General features: G+C 43.0%; 1 protein-coding gene across 34 annotated transcripts in view; it reads left to right on the top strand.

Annotated features, from left to right (window-relative positions):
* The window catches only part of Rbfox1 (RNA binding fox-1 homolog 1), a 2167575-nt gene that overhangs the window by 1619716 nt on the left and 526435 nt on the right, over positions 1-21424 (top strand). The window contains exon 1 of one of the 34 annotated variants that reach the window (XM_052759390.1): positions 14793-14840. The exons of the other annotated variants lie outside the window; for them this stretch is intronic. Within the exon in view, the coding sequence (XP_052615350.1) occupies positions 14808-14840 (33 nt within the window). The 5' untranslated portion in view covers positions 14793-14807. Of the gene's footprint in view, positions 1-14792; positions 14841-21424 lie in introns of those variants that run through there. 34 annotated transcript variants of the gene reach the window in all.

A 21424-nucleotide genomic window follows, 5' to 3' on the forward strand; every position in this document is an offset into this window, starting at 1 on the left:
TGGCAGCCTGAGTATAATTCCATCTCTCAGAAGGCAGAGGCAAGGGATCCCTGGACCAAACAAGCTACCCTCATCTTATCGACATACTCTAAGTTCCAAGCAGAAGCTACCTCAAAGAATAAGGCTGAAAGTGATCAGGAAGAACCCCAGATTAGCATTGGACTTCCACACGTACACATGGTGCACCTGCATTCACATGTGAGCATGCATAAACATATACAAGAACATGACATTCCAACAGATACAAAGATACACACACACACACACATACACACACACACACACACACACACACACACACACAGAGAGAGAGAGAGAGAGAGAGAGAGAGAGAGAGAGAAGAGAGAGAGAGAGAGAGAGAGAAAACAATACCTACCCTGTGATGCACTGAGAAGCAGAAATAGAATGAAATTTATTGAAGACTAAATGTCTAAATGTTGGAACAGCTACATGTTAAGTTATAATGATAACTCTTTCCTGCTCATGTAAACATGAGCAGAAAGTGAGGCCCAGGAACGGAGCCCAATGTGCCATGTGCATCTCTTCACTCAGTCTTCACAGCAGCCTTCTCACAGTGGTACCAGTATATGTCTATTTTATAGATAAAGAAACAGAGGCATAGACAACCATTTGGAATTCACTTCTTTGCGTAATGCACTATTGGCCCATCCTTTTTGCCATATCCATTGTGTTTTAGAGCATGATTCCTACCTTCTCAAATACAGACAAAGAGGATGTCTGTGCACACAGGCCAACACTCACCACCATTGTTGATAGATATGTTTGAGAGGGAAGGGCAAGATCTCATTCTCTCAAAGGGAACATGAATCGGGAGAGTTTTCCAGAGTGCTTTTGAGGCAAATGTATTATAGTTCACGGTCAGGGTTCCCAGTGGGGTTGGCAGCCTCACAGTCACAGGCACCAGCATCTCTCCTCTTCCAAATTTCCCCTCTCAAACCAATTTATTGCAATGAATAAACTTTATTCCGATTTATTGGACTGAATCCTCACTTCACAAGCAAATAAACAGGCAATAAATAGTAGAGCTCTGGGCTTGTTGCTGCTCCAGCTTACTGTACATTTCCATTCAACAAATCTATTAAAGCTTAAAACTGAATGTTTTGAAGAAAGAAGAATAAAACCCCTAGCACCAGTCAAGGACCGCAGAGTTGGAAAATGCAGTTCACGTTGACATGATGGGATTCCAGCAGGGCTTCCATTAGAGGGGTCATTAAGCAGCTCTCTACTTACTGTTCGGGTGAAGGAAGACAAAGAGGACTCTGGGAGTGCCTACCATGCATTTGACTGATGGTCACTGATAACCCTCTCCTTACCAGGCTTGCTACTAGGCATATCATGACACACAGGACGAAGACCATCACCTCAAGGCCTGGTGAGACTAATGGGAATGGCCAATGGTAATTTAAATAATCCACGATGTGTAGTAGACAAAGGAAACGTGAGGCTCTCTGAGAGCAGCTTCTGAGAGAAGATTTCTGGGAGGAAGAGTTGTCTAAGCTGAGTCTATCAGCTGGGAAAGAATTTGAAAAGTATGGGGAAAAGGAGAGGACAGTTAACCAAACACTGAGTTAAAAAGCAGCCAAAATCGTGATGTGTCTGCAGAACTCTTCAAGTTCAGTGCCGCTGATGACGGGAATTTGAAGTGGGCAGTAGGGAGGTGAGGCAGACAGACAAGAGAAAAGGAAACAGGGAGAGTATGGGATGTGTTGGGGCTTATAAGCCATGTTATTTATTTTAGAATCAAGTGTTTGAAGCAAACGTTTTGTTTTTAACATATTTTAATTGATTTATATGACAGTTACATTTTGTTGTTGTTTATAAAGACAGTGTTTCTTCCTGTAACCTAGGCTGTCCTGAAACTCACTCTGTAGACCAGGCTGGCCTTGAACTCAGAGATTAGCCTGCCTCTGCCTCCCCAGTGCTGGGGTTAAAGGCGTGGCCACCAGGCCTGGCTACTGTTACTTATTTGCAGAGTACACTAACATATTTCAAGCTAACAGATAAAATTGTTCATGTCATTCACCAACCTCATTTGTGATTTTTTTTATAGAATATTTTAGGAATACACTAAAATTAATGACAATATATTAATTAGTTGAGGAGCAACACTGAATATATCACCTGCATGCATCCTTCTATATTCTTTAATGCCTAGAATTCTTAAGACACCCAAGGAAGTATAAATTTTGCATAATTTATTGGTGTATTGTAATATCTAGGAAACCAGGGCATGTCAAGAGTGAAGGGAATAGGTTTTAAAAAGATATGATGTTGGTCAAAAAACAGTTGATTTTGCAAGTTGAGAACTCAGGGATTCACGGGACTAATTTTGTATTGATATTTAATGACACATTGCAATTGATGACTAGAAGTTTTTGAACTATACTGCTATATATTTATAACAGGTGACATAAGGGCCACTAATTTTTTCTCATGGGATGAGAGGTGATGACTACATCCATTTTATGTCTTAAGAATATCACACACACACACACACACACACACACACACACACACACACACACACACACACACAGGCTGCAGGGGGGACAAGGAAGGAACAAGAGTGGAAGGGTATGCTTTCGCCACAGCCCCATCAGTAGACACTATTCTATGCAGGTCCTTACATACAAGTTTTCTGACTCTCTACTTACCTTATTCCAAGGATTACTACAAAGGACAGACCTTTATAAACATTACACATACATTCACATGACTTCCAATGTGGTTGTGCTGTTTTGTATTTATTCTGTTTATAATTTAATGTGGTGTGTGTGTGTGTGTGTGTGTGTGTGTGTGTGTGTGTGTGTGTGTGTGTGATAATGTACATATGTGGGGAAAGGGGGTGGCATGCATTGGTGTATATATGGAGACTAGAGGAAATCTTCATTGAGACTATTTTTTCCTTCTACTATGTGTGTTTAGGGGAATCAAATTCATGTCATCAGGCTGTGAACAAAAAGCACCTTTAACTGCTGAGACATCACACTGGCCACAAATGGCTGTACTGTTTTATACTTTCACTAAATATGAAGAGACTCTTTAATAGGTTTGTAAATAAAGCAGATATTTGGGGTGGAGACAGCTCAAAGGCTAAGAGCCCTTGTTGCTCTTGCAGAGGACTTGAGTTCAGTTCCCATCCCAGCACCCACATGGCAGCTCACAACTGCCTGTAATACTAGTTGCAGGAATCTGATGCTCTTATCTGGTCTCTGTGGGCACGAGGCATTCACACGATACACAGACATGCATGCTGGTAAAGTATCCAAGCACATAATCTTTAAAAATTAAACAGATAGATGATGTTATTCGCATCTGTAATTTGAGTATATATAATTCAAATATAAACATCTGTGAGACAGATGTTTGAATACAGATATTGTGCTACAGTACTATCATTTGAAATATGTATGGTACACTCCTTCCTCAGTTACTGTAGTATATGCTTCAATCCCTTCCTCCGTCTCTGAGTTCCTCCCTCCTCTGCTTTCTTTCTTTGTAACAGCGACTTGAAAGCTTGTGTGTATGTGTGTGGTGTATGTAAGTGTTCATACGGACGCACATACGTGAATATGCAAGTGAGTCAGGTAAGACAGTGAACATGTGAGGGAGGCCAGGTGTCTGCCTTCATTTCTCCCCACCTTACTTTTTGAGACAGGGTCTCTCACTGAACCTGGAGTTCACAGAATGGCTAGGCTACTAACTAATACACTCCAGGTATCTGCCCATCTCTTTTGACTCCCTAGCACTGGATTAAAGGCCCCACATCTCTGTGTCTATCTTTTATGTGGGCACTGGGATCAGATGTCATGCTGTCATGTTTGTGCAGCCACCTCTCTGTATTTTTTTAAAAGAAATTTAATGCCATCTCCAACAAGGTTATTTATTATGACCAACTTTCGTCACATCTTATTTCAAAATATTAATATAAAAATATTCCCTTGCTCAAAGCAGAAAAGCAACCAAATGAGTACCTAAATGCAAGAAAGGACTCAGGCTTGGGCATTCAGATGACAGTGTGGAAGCTTCTCTTCAGGTAGAAATGGCAGCCAGCAGAGAAACAGTCCATATCCCATTTTTACAGTGTGCTGATTCATAAATTACTGAAGTGTATTCCGGAGAAATAAATATTTCACCAGCCAGTGACAGACTTATGAGCTAATTAAGATGTGAGTCCATGAAGAAATGGTGCCATTAGCTCAATTCAGGGGACTGGGAAGCTTGGAGTCCTACTCCTCATTGACTCTGGGGTAGACATTTACCTATGAAAAGGAGGGGCAGAGTACCCAAAGCCCAACTGTGCTTTGGATCAAGGGAGCTCGCTGTTGAATGTGAGGAATTTAAAGAAAAAAACAAGATATGAGAAAATTTTTGCTCATGGGAGGAAGAGAAATGTTGCTATGTGTACATTGGGAGGGGGTAATATGCCTGAGCTCAGTTCCCAGTTCTATCACTTGCCAGATGCAGGACTTTGGGTGAGTTGCTTGCGTAGTCTAAACCTTGATGCTATTATCTATGCAGTGGTCACAGAAATGCCTCCTTCCCCCACTGGGGCTGGATTTAAAGTGAGGTCATGCTTACAGGTCATTACCAAGGTCCAGGCAAATTCTTGCTCAGCAAATGTCAAATACCAATCTCTGTCTGGCATCTGCTGGTTCAAGAACAAAAGTTCTTTTAAGTGTCTAGTTTTCCATTCAAAAACTGGATGCTGAGAAGTTCTCTTTTGTTTCCACTGAGCATGTGGAGAAACACATCTTATGGGTTTGTCGTGAAAGTACTAAAGACCTCTATGTGCACACCTTCTTCATCCTCACTATGTTATTATGAGATGGATTTCTAACTCCACAGGGGAAACTGAGGCACACAGCATTGCTGAAATTTGTTCAAGTTACTCTTTCAAAAGTCTTCCTGTGTTTCCATCTCAGCCTTAAATGGTCATGAAGAAAGATTTTCTTTTCCTTTAATTTTTATTTTGGAGAAAGGTACTATGGCCAGTCCTTACTGCCCCCCTCCCCTTTTATCTAGACATTGGTCAAGGTGGTTATTTCATGTAGTCCTAAACAATGGTCTTTCTCCCACCCCTCTGGGTTTAACTCCAGAATCAGAGGAAGAGCTCTTGATGAGACAGCCACAGATGGTCCTACAAACATGAAACCATTGCTCAGCGTTTTCTGTTTTCCTTCATTCTTTCTGTTGTCAGCAATATGTCGTATTATCCATAGAACACAATGTGCCGTACTCCTGTGGAGGCAAAAGAGGAGATGGTATTGAAAATAACCACAATAAAATGATAATATTAAGAGTGACTCACTCGTCAAATATTTTTGCTAGACCAAGACTGCTTAGAAATATTTGCAGCAGAGGCTGATCTAATCCTAATTACATGTTATATGACTATCACCCCTATCCTACACATACTACTTTACAAAGAATGAAGAAATAAATATCTTGTTATGTCTAAGGAATTGAAGAACAGGTTCTGATGAAAGAGACTTACCTTCTTAATGGTTTCAGGGGTCATGTGGATGTTGTATATATCTGTGTACATGTGTCTATTTGTGTATCTGTGTGGGTTTGTGTGTTTATGTCTGTGTGCCTCTGTGTTTCTTTACATCTGTCTTTCTAAGTGTCTTTGGGGGGGTGAGTAATGTTTCTGTGTATGTTCTTGTGTCTGTATGTGTGTGAGTCTGTGTGTGTCCTTGTGCCTATGTGTGTCTCTGTGTCCTTGTGTGTCTGTATGTCTGTGTGTGTGTGTGTGTGTGTGTGTGTGTGTGTGTGTGTGTGTATCTGTATGTGTCTATGTGTGTGTTGCTACTAAATTCATTGGCTCTGTACCAAGATGTGGATAATTTGAGGGTCAATTCAGGAATGAATGAAATGACAACTTATGATGGGATGAGACTTTCAAATAGTTGCATATCTAAGGGAAAAATGAGGTTTTGTGTGTGTGTGTGTGTATGCATGTGTGTGTATGTTTGTGTATAGCAGGGTGTACATATGTACATGTGGAGGTCAGAGGACAGCCTTGAGCATTGTTCTTTGGCTGCCTTCCACTTTTTGTTTGAGATAGTATTTTGATAGTACTTTGTTTGAGATAGTATCATTGGCCTAGAACTTTGCCAGGTGGGTTTGACTGGGTGGCCAGGGAACTGCAGGGAGCCAGTAGTTTCTGCCTTCTGTCTCGTTATTACCAGTGTCTGTCCTTTTATGTGGGTCCTGGGGATCCAACTCAGGTCCTAAAACTTTCACAGCAGGTGCTTTTCCAACTGAGTCATCTCCCCAGATGAACAAGCATTTTTCAGTGGACTTTGAGTATGATACTTTTCAGAGATTTGACTCATCTACTGTACTAGTTAGCTTTAACTGTCAACTGGACACAGCCTAGAATAACCTAACATGGAGTCTCAATTGAGTCTACAGCTCAGATCAGACTGGCTTGTAGACATATCTGTGAGGGGTTGTCTTGACTGTTAATTGGCACAGGAGACCATCCCACTGGGGGTGGCCCACCATTCTATGGGCAGGTGCCCCCCCCTGGGGTGTATAAGAACTCCAGCTAACCTTGAACTGGCAACTGAGTCAGCAAGCAACATTCCTCTAAGATTTCTGCTTGAGCTCCTGTCTGAGTGTTACCCTGACTTCCCTCAGTGATGACTTGTGACCGAGATGTGTAAGCTGAAATACTCCTTCCTCCCTATGAGTGACTTTTGGTCATGGTGCTTGTCACAGTAACAGAAAAGGAACCAGAGCATCTACATTTTTCTCTGTACCCCTCAGAGGCTGGCTGTAGTCTGACCAATCTTGTTAACATGGATAGACTCAAATCAAAGGTGGTTTGCAAGACTGTAAGGATTTTATCAAGCAACACATGAAGCAGTGCACCTTGAGCTGCAAGCTGTGCCGAATCACAGCTCAGGCACATTGCAGGAGGATATTGCGTGAACGGAGGGTCCAGCTGTTCAAATGCTCTGCCTGAAATATGTTTCCTTTCTCTTTTTTGGCTCATCTTTTCTCTGCTGACATCCCCCTCTGGCAGGCTTTTCCTGGATAGGGAAAGAATCTGAAGTAATGCCACAGCTCCAGGCTTATTTTCCTCCAAATGGTTAGCCCTAGCTGAAAACAAACACATACACCTCCATCCTTATAATCTGAAGCAGAAAACAAAACCCGGAATGATTTCTTTCAAAGAATAATTGTGTGTGTTAAATATCAGAAACTGTTATAATCCCTTTGCATACACGAACTCATTATTTCTTTCAATTCTTGCAATAATCTTAAAAACCAGGATTACTATCTGAGTGCTTTGAAATATAAATCTATCCATACCGACTCTATCAGCTGCATTTTAATGTGATATGTAGATACAAATTTCTTGCATGTGTTACTTGTATTGCTGAGCAACAAGGCTCCCCAAGCATAGTGGCTTCTGAGAGTAATCTTGTATTGTTTCTCAGTCTGTAGACACAAGGTCATGCATGTAGGGCTGGCATCCTCCAATGCATGTGGCCAAGAATCGTAGCATGTGATTGCAATCCTGTTGGAGTGAAATGGAGACAGGTGGATCCCTTTGGCTTCCTTGCCAGCTAGCCCAGCCTACTTGCTGATTCACTGGCCAGTGAGAGACCCTGTCTCAAAAAGAGTTGGAAGTGGAAGATGGAGAGGCTCAGCTGACAAGAGCAATTGCTGCTCTTGCAGACGACTTGGTGTCAGTGCCCAGCACCTACATGGTGGCTCACAGCTGTCTTATAACTCCAGTTCCAGGGGATCCATTACCCTCTTCTGAGTTCTGTGGGCTTCAGACACATATGTAGTACACACACATACATGTAGACAAATCACTCACAAAATAAATATTTTTCAAAAGAGGGGCAAGAGAAATTGAATAGCAGTTAAGAGCACTTACTACTCTTGCAGAGGACCTGAGGTTGGTTCTCAGCACCCACATGGTGGCTCACAGCCATCTGTGATTCCAATGCCAGGGGATATAGTATCTGCTTCTGAGCACACCAAACATGCATGTCGTGTATACACATACATGAAGGCAAAACACAAATATACCTAAAAAAATCAATGTTTTCAAAATGTGGACAGTGACAATGACTGAGGAATGCAAGCCAAAGTTGTTTTCTGGCCACGACATATCTGCATGCATGCACACATGAGCACACACATCCACATGTGCTCAAGTGAGCATACACACACACACACACACACACACACACACACACACACACACACACACAGGATTCTAGAATTCCATGAAAAAGAGGTCATCAGGGATCCATGGTCAGAAATTACTGTATTCAGTCTGGAGATTAGTCCTGCATATAGTAGACACATGGACTGTAAAAAGAAGAGATTGATTCTCTTAGTTTTCATCAGATGGGTATTTTTTTTTTTTTTCGTTTTTCGAGACAGGGTTTCTCTGTGTAGCTTTGCGCCTTTCCTGGGACTCACTTGGTAGTCCAGGCTGGCCTCGAACTCACAGAGATCCACCTGGCTCTGCCTCCCGAGTGCTGGGATTAAAGGCGTGCGCCACCACCGCCCGGCCCTCAGATGGGTATTTTTAAAGGAAGAACTTAATGTCTTCAGATGGTCTTTTTTATCCTCAGAATAATAGTTTCTGCTCAGATGGTGGCCACTTCTGTCCCCGGTCCTGGATTGCCACTTTGTCTCTATTGCGCCACAAAGATAGATTTTATAATCTCCATTTTGTAGGAGGTGGAGGGTTGAAATAAGTCACTCCAAGTGATGCAGCTTTCAGGTGTGGAAGTGGCTAGGGCTGGAGTTTGACTCTGAGCATGGAGATCTCTTTGTGTACCATTCCTCCCTGCTGAAGGCTCAGTCTATCATATGAGGAGCATGGCTGGCACGTGAAGGTGATGGCAGGGAGACAGGCGCAACCTCTAGTACCGTCTTCTCTTTCTGGGAGACAGTAATCATCTGATGAGGAGCCTTCACACAATCGAGCTTCTTAGGTTCTCTGATGGGGTTTGATTTGTGATCTGCAAACAGAATATTTGAGATACATGAAATCAAGTATTGAAGTAGAGTAACTTTGAGATGGCTGTGCTGTGTTTCTAGGAGGGAGGGTCTCATCAATAACAGAAGGAGGTAGCTGTTCAACACATCGTCACACTAGGATCACTTGGGGAGCTTCAAAACATACAGATACCTGACACACCCATATTTAATGCAGAATTAGGACTTGAGAGGTGGAAGCGAATTGCTAACCACTGATGGATAGACAGTTCATATAGTTATGCCAAATAGTATAGTAATGAATAAGGAGATCCTGCTGTCTGTTACAACATGGGTATTCTAACTTCATATCCATCACTGTGGTAAACACTCTGACCAAAAGGAGCTAGGGGAGAAATGGTTTATTTGGCTTAGGCTTCCATGTCCAAAATCCATCAGTGAGTAAAGTCATGGCAGGAACTCAAGGTAGGAACCTGGAGTCAGAAACCATGGAAGAATCATGCCTTTTGGCTCACTTCCCACTTACATGATTCCCAGTTGTGGCAAGTTGCTATTTAAAAGCAAACATCACAGTCACATTGGCAATTAAAGCTAATAATCACAATATTCCTTAAGAATATCAAACTCATGTGGAATGCCCCATATCTAGCTTTTCTGAGTAAGCTAACTCTTAACAGTAAGGTCATCAAAATTGAAATATATATGCATATAAATAGATACATATACACGCATATCTTAGCAACTACCAAATCTGCAGCAGTGTCCTGGAACTGCATGGAATGTCCCCTGCACACAGACTACATTTTGGCTCTTATGGCTGATAAATCCATGGACTAAAAATAGAGAATAAGCCATCAGTTGTCCCATTCCCTCTTACTTCTTTGATTCTCAGAAGTGACCTCATTCTTGCAAAACCAGGTTCTGATATCATGATTTATATGCATACAAAATGCAGTTTTTAATATCAGAATTAATGACCTAGAAAGAGAGTTGAGTATCAGATTTCCAAGACTTTAGGAAAAAAAAAGACGAGAAGAGCGACCATATAATTTTTTTAAATTATATTCATTGTCAGAGAAATTATATTTGGGGCAGAATATTACTTTGCATGCAAGGATTTGAGAGAAATAGTGACAAGCTTTGGCTGTTGGGGTGTGCTCTGTCTGTGGGTCAGTGAGTTTTTCTGAGAGATGAATGAAGATCGGTGCGGGGCTCAGAATTTTCTTTCCATGGAGAAGTGGCTAAGACGGTTGAATGACACTGGGATAAAAGAAAAATGTTGCACAGCAATTCCCTCATCTTAGCACCTTTTGTTGTAATAAACAAAGAATCAATGGCAAGGAAGGAAAAAAACAAACCGAAAAGCAGCTCTGCTTAAGACGGGAGAGGTAGATATGATTAGCAGCAAAGAGCGTTTTCCTTTTATTCACAGAGACGTGATTTTATAATGTATTGACACCTGATACCGGTGGAAGACAAGAGGAAAACAATAAACTGTTGATTTTTCAGATGACATTTATCTGCGGTGCACTTACTGTTTCCGCAGATGTGTGAGTCGTCATTAAGAACATTACTAATTGATCTGCCAAGGGGTGAGGTAGAGGAGGGATGACAAAGAACGGAGAGCAGAGAAAGGTTTTTTTGTGTCTCTTCTCTTGTACTGGAGAACACAGTGTTCATTTTGAAATATCATGGCTAATCCAAAAATATACAGCTAAACAGAAACATAACATCAGCTCCAAATATGAATACATGATCCTCTACTTAATATGTCAGTGTGTCTGTCAGGCTGATAACATTAGGCTCCGCGGCATTCAATTCCAAGCCTTGCAATATTTGAAGTCTGATATTGTGCCTCACTAAATTTAATCCATGGGCCCCAGTAATGGAGGGAATCGCGTTAGCACTTGGCAGTTTGTTATGCTGTATAAAATTGACTGCCCTGCAAATACAATAGTGATCATAAAAACGGTGGTCAGCAGAGAGAGGCATAATGCATTTTTGAGGTTTCCGTAAAGGTCCAGATGAAATTTATTGAGATTTTTTCTTTTTGCCATTTGGGTGATGATCAATAGAACTCTGCTAATAATTTGTTGTGAGGATTCTCTCTGGGGAGATGGCATTTTGCTGTGCAACTTTGGGAATGCAGAAAGTAGACTAAGCAAAAGACGAGGCCCTGGTCTATGGAACTGTCACAGCTGTTCACATCACTCGGAGAGAGGATTTACAGTGATGGAGATAGCTTCTTGAGGCACTGGGGGTGCCATCCATTCAATTCCTGTTAAGTACTTGTGCCCCCTCTCCAAGTCAGATTCACAGTCATTAGACCCCATCCCTGTTTTCAGCTCAGGCTAAGGTGTTAGGTTTGTTTTTAATTCCATTCAGTTTCCAAATCGCTGGTCTATTTCCTTAATGATCATCAATTCCCCCAATTCCTTGGTCAGAAAATGGTCTTTTGCAAAGAAAAGGAAAGAAATGCGCTGAACTCTCATTCACAGGAGCAGAGCCTGTTTAGAATCCCTGCTGCTGCACCAAGTGTGGTTGATGCAGAGTGAGGGTGCTGCTGGTGGAGATGGTGTGGATGCTGAGCTCAATTTACAGAGGGCAGCTGAATTCCTGTTAAGGACCTACGCCACATGCAGATAGCTTTTACTGGTTAGAGTTCCAGTGCACAGCTCCAGGGGACCAGCTAAGGCATCGGGAGGTGCCCTTCTCTCCCTCGCTCTCATTGTTGGTGGGTTTCTCTCCTATGCTTTTTTTTTTTTTTTTCAATTTTGATTAGCTGCATCCTAGGAGAGGTGATTGATCTTTACAGAGTGAGTTGCCTTGCTGACAGTGCAGCTATCATTCTAAGAAAACACACACACACAGACACAGACAAACAGACACAGACACACAGACACACACACACACACACACACACACACACACACACACACACACACACACCCCAAAGAGACAACTCAATCAGCAGAGTGCTTACTGCACAGAATGAGGACTTGGCTCTCCCCAGCACCCACATAAAAATCTGAGCATGGCAGGAGGCACCTGTGACCCAGCACTGTGTCCCCTGGGGCTTGCTGGCCAGATACACTACCTGAATTGGTGCTTGCTAGATTCAGTGGGATATCTGGTCTCAAAAAAACAAGGTGGAGAGGCAATTGAGGAAGATAGCAGACATCCATCTCTGGCACACACACATACACACACACACACACACACACACACACACACACACACCCCAGAGAAAATTTTTGCTCTGAATAATGTTGCTGTTCTCTCAGTGTGTGTTCATGTCTAACATGGTAGAAAAGGCGCTTCAGTTTGAGTCCTTACTCCCCTAACTGCTATGCTGTCTTCTTTCCCCGTTGCATCACTTTTTACCCTGATTAATTAAGTTCATCCTGTTCTACTCTGGAATTTTACTTCATCCATGGTGGTTTAAAAAGATAAAGCAGGGGTATTTTATTCCCAGCACCCACGTCGGGTGGCTCACAATCTCCTGTGACACCAGACACAGGATATCCAGTGCATTCCTCTGGCCTCCTCAGGCACCTGCATACATATATGCATACACACACACACACACACACACACACACACACACACACACACACACACCCAGAGAGAGAGAGAGAGAGAGAGAGAGAGACAGACAGAGAGAGAGAGACAGAGAGATAGAAAGAGACAGAGACAGAGACAGACAGAGAGAATATTAAGCTAATTTTAAGTCAACGTAGCCCTGCCCTGGGCCCGGGTTTACAGGCAGACCTGCGCTTGCCAGTGAGTGGGAACTTGCAGCCTTGACAGACTGAGCACAGGGACTAGGCACAGCAGAACGATTTGTTTTCCAGGAGTACACACAAAGTAAAATTTATGGGTCTGTATCTTTGATGACATTTCTTACACTGCTTCTGAGCTCTGGCAAATTAAAGGGACCCATGAATTCTAAGGGGTGTGTTTTTGTAATGAGGGAAAAGAGACAGAGCAATAAGAAGATAATTAAGGTAACAACTTGTGAAAAATTAAAGTGTTTCTGGCTTTCATTTTTGAATCTCTGAGCATAAACTCTGTAGCTGTTAATTTAATTGCTACTGTCCGCTGCATCCCCGAAGAATATTGGGGATTAATCACCTGGTTTGTTGCAACAAGAGATAAGGCCTGAGTGAATTGAAATTTACCCAGTTTAACCCTGTCGCCCTCCTAATATGACATGATTAGCATTTTTCAGTTAACAGTGTGTAATCCTTCACCAGGCCCCGCGCTGCTTGCTTTGGTCTTTTTGACAGAATAGTGTTCTTTTTCAGGTTGTGGACCTGGAGTCATTCAAACACACCTCTGAAAGCTGATAGTTCTGCTTGTGTGGGACACGCTGCTCCATCTGAATTAGGCCACTGGAGTTGCCTTTCTCCAAAATGCATGAGAGAGAGAGAGAGAGAGAGAGAGAGAGAGAGAGAGAGAGAGAGAGAGAGAGGAGAGAGAGAGAGGGAACGTACTTACCCATGTGTTAATGCTGCGTGGGTGCACACATGTGCGAAGGCATGTGGAGCCAGAGAACAACCTCGGGCGCCGTTACTCTTCGTGTGCTGTCCATTAGAGTTTATTGTTGTTGTTGCTGATGCTGCTGTGGTTGTATTTGCTTATACTGTCTGTATTTGTGTGTGTGTGGAGGACACAGGCCAGGCTTCTGTGTGAGGTCAGAGGACTAGATGAGGGCGCCCGTTCTATCTACCATGAGTCCGAGGCACTGGTCTCAGGTCATCAGGCTTGGTAACAGGATGGACTATGCACTGAGCATCTCACCTCAAATCCAAGATCACATTATTTATTTATTTATTTACTTACTTACTTATTATTTATTTGTGTATGTGTGCACAAGCCTGTGAGGTAGGTCCCAGGAGATTTAAGCCAGGATATCAGGCTTGGCAGCAAATGCCTTTAATTGCTAATCATCTCCCTATCTCTCACTGAGTCCTGAATCTCATCTATTAGGCTAGTTGGCTGGCTGGCAAGCCATCGGGATCCACTTTTCTCTACCTATACATTGTTGTCATTTATGAGCTGCACCACCATGCCTGGGTTTTATACATGACACCCGGGGATTGAACTCAAGACCTCATGTCTATGCTACAATCACTTTGCCAGCTGGGCTATCACTCTAGCCAAAGGTGGGAGTTTCTCCTTTTGCTGTTATTGTTTTGATTCAGATGAACTTCTGGAAAAGTATGGGACTGCTCAGTGAAGCCCAAAAACAGTACTCGGTGTCCTCAAAGCAGTACTTCTGGCTGAGCTGTATGAAACACCCAACAGCTTCCAGATGAAAATGTCAGCAGCAGGGGTGCAGGGGGACTGATACGGAACTCTTCTGCACAAAAACCAATGCCCCTCTGTTGATTGTATTCCAAAGAAGTTAGGAAACAGGAATTGGAAGAAAAATGGGGTTCATTACGCTTTCAACAAACCTGGGCACACAGAAGAAAGAAACCCAACTTCTCCCTGCCATGCCTGTAGCCATCTGAAGTGAGCCAGTGCTGGAGACAGATGTAGACTGAACTGTGAGATGAGTTAACTAGCACTTTCCTGGGAGGAAGAAGACCTGTGTCCAGAGTGATTCCATTCTCTCTGTTTTTGTTTGATTGCTGTTTTGTTTTTTTTCAGCTTTTTTTTAAAATTAAACTGTGGCCAGATGATAATGGACCTTAAATTTCCCCATTTTTTTTTTAAAGAAAGAAGAATCAGGAGTTTGAGGGTCAGATCTCTATCCTTTGGGGTCTGGCAGAGAGCTAGGTCTGTGACTGTGACAGATGGTGAAGAAGCCTCTTGTGCCTTTCCTTCAGGTATGAGCTTCAAGCTGCAAACTCCTGCTTGCCTGTTAAACACAGTTATTTTGCAAATGAAAAAAGATCAGACAGCTGTAGGAAGGGACAGGAATGTCTCTTTAGATTATTGGCCCTCTGGCTGGGGCTTCAGGGTAAGATCTCAATTACAAAGTCGGAAGAACTTTCTTTGTGCGTGTGATGCATGTGTGGTGTATGTAGTGGTGGTAATGGTGGTGGTGGTGGTGGTGGTGGTGTGTGTGATACACAATGCTATATATAATATATGGTATTATACATGTGTGTGTTGCATGCACATGAGTTCACATGTCTGTATCTTCTCCTGTATACCCAAAATCAGATATTCAGTGTCTTCCTCCATTACTTTATTACCTTTAGACAGGATCTCTTACTGAAGCAGAAGCTTGTGATTTTAGCTGGGCTGTCTGGCCATGAAACCCTTAGGATCTCCTGGTCTCTTTCCCCCAGTGCTAGGATAACAGGCAAACATACGCATGCCTGGCTTTTTACCTGGATGCTAGAGAGATGGTAGTGTTTCTGCTCAATGAGCCATCCTCCCCCCTTGCCCTTTCATTTGCAAGAAATTGAACCAAGATTAGTCCTTTTTGTAGTGTCCACATGGCAGCTAGTGGTCACAGTAGCTACACAAATAGAAAGTGATTTTAATTTAAATGAAACTCATCACTCAGATTCAGCCAGGCTGCAATGCATGTAGTGTGTGGTCCTTTGTGCCTAATTGCCACCATATTGAATATGATGCACATAGAGTTTCCCTTAATAGGAAGTTCCACTTGGTGTTGCTAGATAAGATTACAGTGCTGAGTGTGCTACATTCTGATAGTGAATGTTCTCCCTGTACCCCAGGAATTAACTCGACAATGGATATTTCTTTCACATCCAAAAGTCCACTGTAGGCCTGGGCAGGAGGAGAAGTAGCTGGAGGGCTGTGATAGGATCCTTTCTCTTTCCTTCTTTTTTTTTTTTTTTTTTTTTGGTTTTTCGAGACAGGGTTTCTCTGTGTAGCTTTGCGCCTTTCCTGGAACTCACTTGGTAGCCCAGGCTGGCCTTGAACTCACAGAGATCTGCCTGGCTCTGCCTCCCAAGTGCTGGGATTAAAGACATGCACCACCACCGCCCGGCCTCTTTCCTTCTTGTTCTATTTGTGGGAACTGGTCATTACTGACTTACATTCCTATGGAATAATTAAGACTTCTGTGCTCTGTGGGTCAATTAAACACTATCCTCTTTACATCACGAAATAGGAGGGTTTTTTTCCTACCAATGAGAAGCTAAGGCTCAAAAAGGTTTGAGAATGTGCCCAAGATTGACTAGCTAAAGAATGATGGAGCAGCAGGACTGGTACACATGAAGCCAGCTGTACCAGTTCAATCTTTACTCAACTGTGTTGCTTTATTTGGTGAACAGAAGTCATCAGAGACTTTCAAAAACCCAATCTGGCTATCACCAGAAACACAAGAGAATCTCAAAATAGGGACAGCTGATTGTCTAGACTGTTGTTGACACCATAACCCAAGGGACAAGCTATGAGGAAGACAGACAAACAGCAGAGTAAAAATTCCACTGCAATGACCTAGACTGGAAGCTCTTCAATAACCAGCAATACTGTTCAGTTCATCTTCTAGCTAATGTCTATTACACACCCGCTGCTTGCTGAATGCAGTGCTGAAGGTTTAGCTGGATGTAATACCCAATGCTTCTCTCAAAACATCGTGGTGAGGTAGCTTCTGTTTTCCTGGTCAACAATGAGGGAGGGAAGGTAGAGAGAGGATCAGTAATGTGCTATTCCAATTGTATTTCTGTATCTGTGATAAAGCACCCTGCCTAAAAGCAACTTAGGAGAAAGACAGGTTGATTTTGTCTTACAGTTCCAGACTACAGTCAAACGTTGTGAGAAAGTTAAGACAGGAACTTCCGACCTCTAGTCATTTCATATCCATAGAGAAAGGAGGAGAGAACAAACACCTACTTGCTCACATGTTTGCTTATGTTGCTCAGTGTAACTTCTCCCACTATCACACAGTTCAGTAGCCCCTACCTAGGGAATGGTCTCACTCCCGGTGGGCTGAGTTTTCCTACATTAATTAGCTGAAGACAATCCCTCATAGATATGCACACAGGCCAACGAGATGTGGATACCTCTTACTGAGCCTCTCTTCACAGGTAATTCTATGTTATATTGAGTTGACAAAACTAGCCATCACACTTTCCCAAGGTTGCACAACAGAACTTTTATCTCAGTCTTGATTTTTTTTAAAAAAAGAGTCTTTAGAAAGAAGGGAGGCTCAGAGGTCTGAAGCATTGCCATGGAGGAAACGAGAGTGCTGTGGACACTAGATGGGTAATCAGGTAATGCAGATGTTGAGCTTGGGTTTGAAGACTAGACTGGAGAAGGAAGGCATAGAGGTGGAACTCTGGAATGAAGAGAGTAACTGGGTAGCTGAGAGAGAGAGTGAGAATATAAAGGGCTGCACCAAGACATCTCTGACACTATTACAGTGCTCAGGGCCAAGGCTCTCAGTCTTGTGGAAAGCTTGGCTTCGCCACTCTGTCATGTGTACAGGTTACATCATTTTTCTAGGACATTTTCTTATTGGCAACACACAGGCAAGGATGTCCAATGTCTCTAACTCTTGTAATGATTAAAAAGGAAAAAGAATAAGAATCTATATGCTCTATATCATTACAAAGCAAGATTAACTTGAATTTGGTACTTATGGACACTTCTGTTTCCCAGCCAGGGACCACTTGAGGGACAGAGGGAGGAGACTATGTATATCACCAGAGACTGGACTTAGGTTTGCAAGCCACTTTTCTGAGAATCAAATACTTAGTTCAGTTTTATTGTTTGTTTGTTTGTTTTGCATTGCTGAATTGTCCAGCATTTTATGCATGTTAGGCAAGCAACTTACCACAGAGGCACATCCCAGTCACTTGACCACTTAGTTGACACTGGGACTTTGTACCTGCACTCCCCCTCCCCGCAAGTTTCTGCTGCTGACTAAATTTACAGACTTTTATCCTCTTATTAGTAACTGGAATCTCTTATATAGCCTAAAGAAAGTTAATCTCTTTCTTCTCTCTCTTTCTTTTCTCTCTCCATTCCTCATCTCTCCCCCCACTTTTTTCTTTCCTCCTTCTCTCCTTCCCTCCTTTCCTCTCATTCTCTGAATAACAGATTCCTTCACACTTTTACCAGCTGTTTTAAAGGCCACCTCTTTTCACTTAGCCTTTTCCTTGTCACCTTTTCTGACCATTCTACCTTCATACCTACTCTCCTGCATCACAACTCTATACTACAGACATTCTTCATTTTTATATGTCCCTTACTGTGTGTGTGTGTGTGTGTGTGTGTGTGTGTGTGTATTGCTATATTGTCTACCTTCCTAAATAGGTGGTTCTAGAAGGTTTATGTATACTCCTGTGGGAGTGAGAATCCATGTAGCAAACTAGAAATTAGCCCAGAAGGTTTGAGACAGATACTTTAAAGGACAGCAGTAGAGAAGCCCATGAAAGACTTGGGATATTAAAGTAGAAGGGAAAGTACTGGGGGTGGGGAGTTAGGTAGGGATGGTGGGGGAGGATGGATGGAGCAGAGTGGGAAGGGGTGGGTCAACTAAAACTCAGTATGTGTGGAAATGTCAGAAGGAACACTACTGCTTTGTAAGCTAATTGTTTTGTTTTAAAGAGGCTAAAAGTTGTGAATGAATGCATGAACTTATTTGAAGGCACCATGCTTATTTTTCATGAATGAATGAATGAACTTGTTACCACTGCTATGCCAGTTTGTTGGTAGTATCTGAATCAATGTCTCCTATCTTAAAACACTTAAAGCACAAATCCTCAGTGATAACTGGTACAAGAATTATTGGATTGGGAGTGGGAGGATCAAGAGATGACTCAGATATTACTTATAGAGAATGTGGCATGATGCTGCCCAGTGCCTTGTGTGTTTTATTTTATTTGCATTTTCATACCTGGCTTCTAGGCCCCTCTTCTACTATGAATTTTCTATGAGCAGAGTCCTGTGAAGTTCTTTTGTGAAATGATTCCATAGGAAATTGCCATTTCATGCTTGGCTTCCAAGGCTCAGATCCCAAGGTAGGAGTGGGAGAGAAAAGGAGGGTGTGAGGATGAAGCTCAGCTGGAAGTCAAGCTGGAGCCTCCTCCCTCCAGAGCTTTGCCAGGAAGCCACCCTCAGCAGACCCCGGGAACTCCGGGTGGTTTGTGAGCCAGCTATGAGTCATCTCACTCAAGGAGGCTCCGGATGTCTCTGAATGGTGTGTCTAGACTTACAGTCTGCTGGGGAGGGAGTAGGAGGATCTTGAGAGAAGACCAGGAAATGATGGGTGGGTGTTGGTACTGGGCTCAGATTACTTTCTGTCCTTCATATCTGGGAGACTCAGAGAGTTAATTCCAGGTCATCTACTCTGATGTTTATTGGCTCCGCAGAGCCCACAGATGCCAGACACAGAACTTGGTTCTGTGAATACAAAGATGACCGGGACTGACTAGAGCTCTTCTCTGATGAGCCTCAGAATGCTGCTCGGGAGAACTAGTTTACCTTGTCATGCAAAAATTTAATGAAAATGATGGCAGGTGTTATAAAGGTACACATGCAGACATCTGTGAAACCGTAAGGCATAGGAATTTGACTTTGTTAGAGGGAGCTCTTGATGGTTTCTTTTCTTCTTGCTTGTTTAGTTCTGCTTTGACAGTTTCATATCTACAGATAATGAATTCCAGTGGCTCTCAGGCCATTTCCCTCTTTGACACCCCTCCACTTTCCTCTACACCTTCCCTCTTTCCGAGAAGTCCTCTCTGACTTTCATGCCCTTCCTTTCTTTTGGGTGACCCACTGAGTTTAGTTAGGCTTGCCTGCATTCACACGGGTGGGAGGTCAAGTACTGCACCATGGGAGGTCATAGACTGCATCTCCCCCAGGCCTGACTAAGTTCCGAGAGTCAACATCTCAGGGAAGTGTAGAGCTCATGCATTCTTCCCCACTTGTGATACAGTGTTGAGGCTCCTGCTGGTTCTGATCATGTGTATGGACTTTATGATTACAACAGGCAGCTCATGCTCGGAAGTCCTTTGGTGGAATGCCTCCATACCTCCTAGCTCTTACATTGTTTCTGCTCCCTCTTCCATGATATTTTCTGAACCTTATAGGAGGTGATATCAATGTCCTGTTTAGGACCAGGGCCAAGCATCACTTATTTTTTTTTCTTCCGGGAGGATGGGGGTATTTGTAACAGTTCATGCCTGGTAAAGGAGTGGTGGTAGACAGGCTAACATCATTCTTCCTTAAAATGAGTTAAAATAATCTGACCTTGGCATTCCCATGTGATTGGTCTTTACAAGAACAAAATACACAGGATGTGTTTCTGAGCTTCTGTTGTCTCTGAATCCTCCTTTCTTCTGCTTTGTCATCTAATTCGTGGGTAAACAAGTCAGTCTCTGTCTCTCACTGTCTCTGTCTTCTGACTCTGTCTCTGTTTCTCTGTCTCTGTCTTCTGACTCTATCTCTGTCTCTCACTGTCTCTGTCTTCTGACTCTGTCTCAGTCTCTCTGTCTCCGTCTCTCTCATCATCATCAGCCTGATCAGAGCCACTGCTATTTTTGGTGTGATGACTCTTTTAGCTTTCTGACTATAAACTTAGCATCCATCGGTGTCTCTTCCCTCATACTTTCCACCCATTAGCCAGGACAACCTTTGGAAGGCATCAATCCCATCATCCTGAACTGGAATGGAAGAGAGCTTGGGTGAAGTTGGGCTCCTGCCTTTGTAACAACACTGCCATAGGACCTAACCAGGGTCCTACAAGGAATCTCCCAGTCTGTGCTGAGTATGAGATTCCACTCAGCCAAAGATAACCCACAAGGCCTCACTGTTAGAAAGTCCATATACCTCAACACTGCTATCCTGAGACCAAGCCTCCAACACACAAAAACCTGGATAGACTTCCATGATGCTAACTAAACAATGCCACCCTGCAATGATAAATAAAAAAGAAAGGCAAAGTGGGCACCTTTCGGTGGGCCCTGCTAAGGTACACCACTAAGCAGACATTCCATGCTGCCCTGCACAACAGAGTCTGTGCAAGTGGATTATTGGGGGAGGGGGAGAGTGAAAGAGTGAAAGACCATGTCAGAGTGGGGACATGAGAGAAGCAGGCAGACAGACAGAGAGACAAGAGGAAGAAGAGAGGCAAGAAAGGAACAAGAGGGGTCATAGAGGAGTAAGAGGCAAGAGAGACAAGAGACACGAGAGCGAGCTGTGCTCTGGCAGGCACTTTTAAGGGGACAGGTGATGGTGTAACTGCTTTGGCAGAAGAGTCAGGCTGCTGTCACAGTGGAAACTAACACATCCCCAACAAGCTTTGCCATCCGAAGCTCCAGTGAGCTTCCATGTTATCATAGAAACACCCTGTCCTGATGGCTCAAGGGTTAAAAGCAATTGCTGCTCTGCCAAAGGACCCAAGTTATTTTTGTTAACCCAAAAAAGGTGGAGAGAAAGACCACCACTCCAAATCATCAGGGTCAAATTAATTAAGCGAGCTTTT

Source organism: Peromyscus californicus, unplaced genomic scaffold (assembly GCF_007827085.1).
Source record: "Peromyscus californicus insignis strain IS unplaced genomic scaffold, ASM782708v3 Scaffold_3__1_contigs__length_106647218, whole genome shotgun sequence".
Taxonomy (NCBI): Eukaryota; Metazoa; Chordata; class Mammalia; order Rodentia; family Cricetidae; genus Peromyscus; species Peromyscus californicus.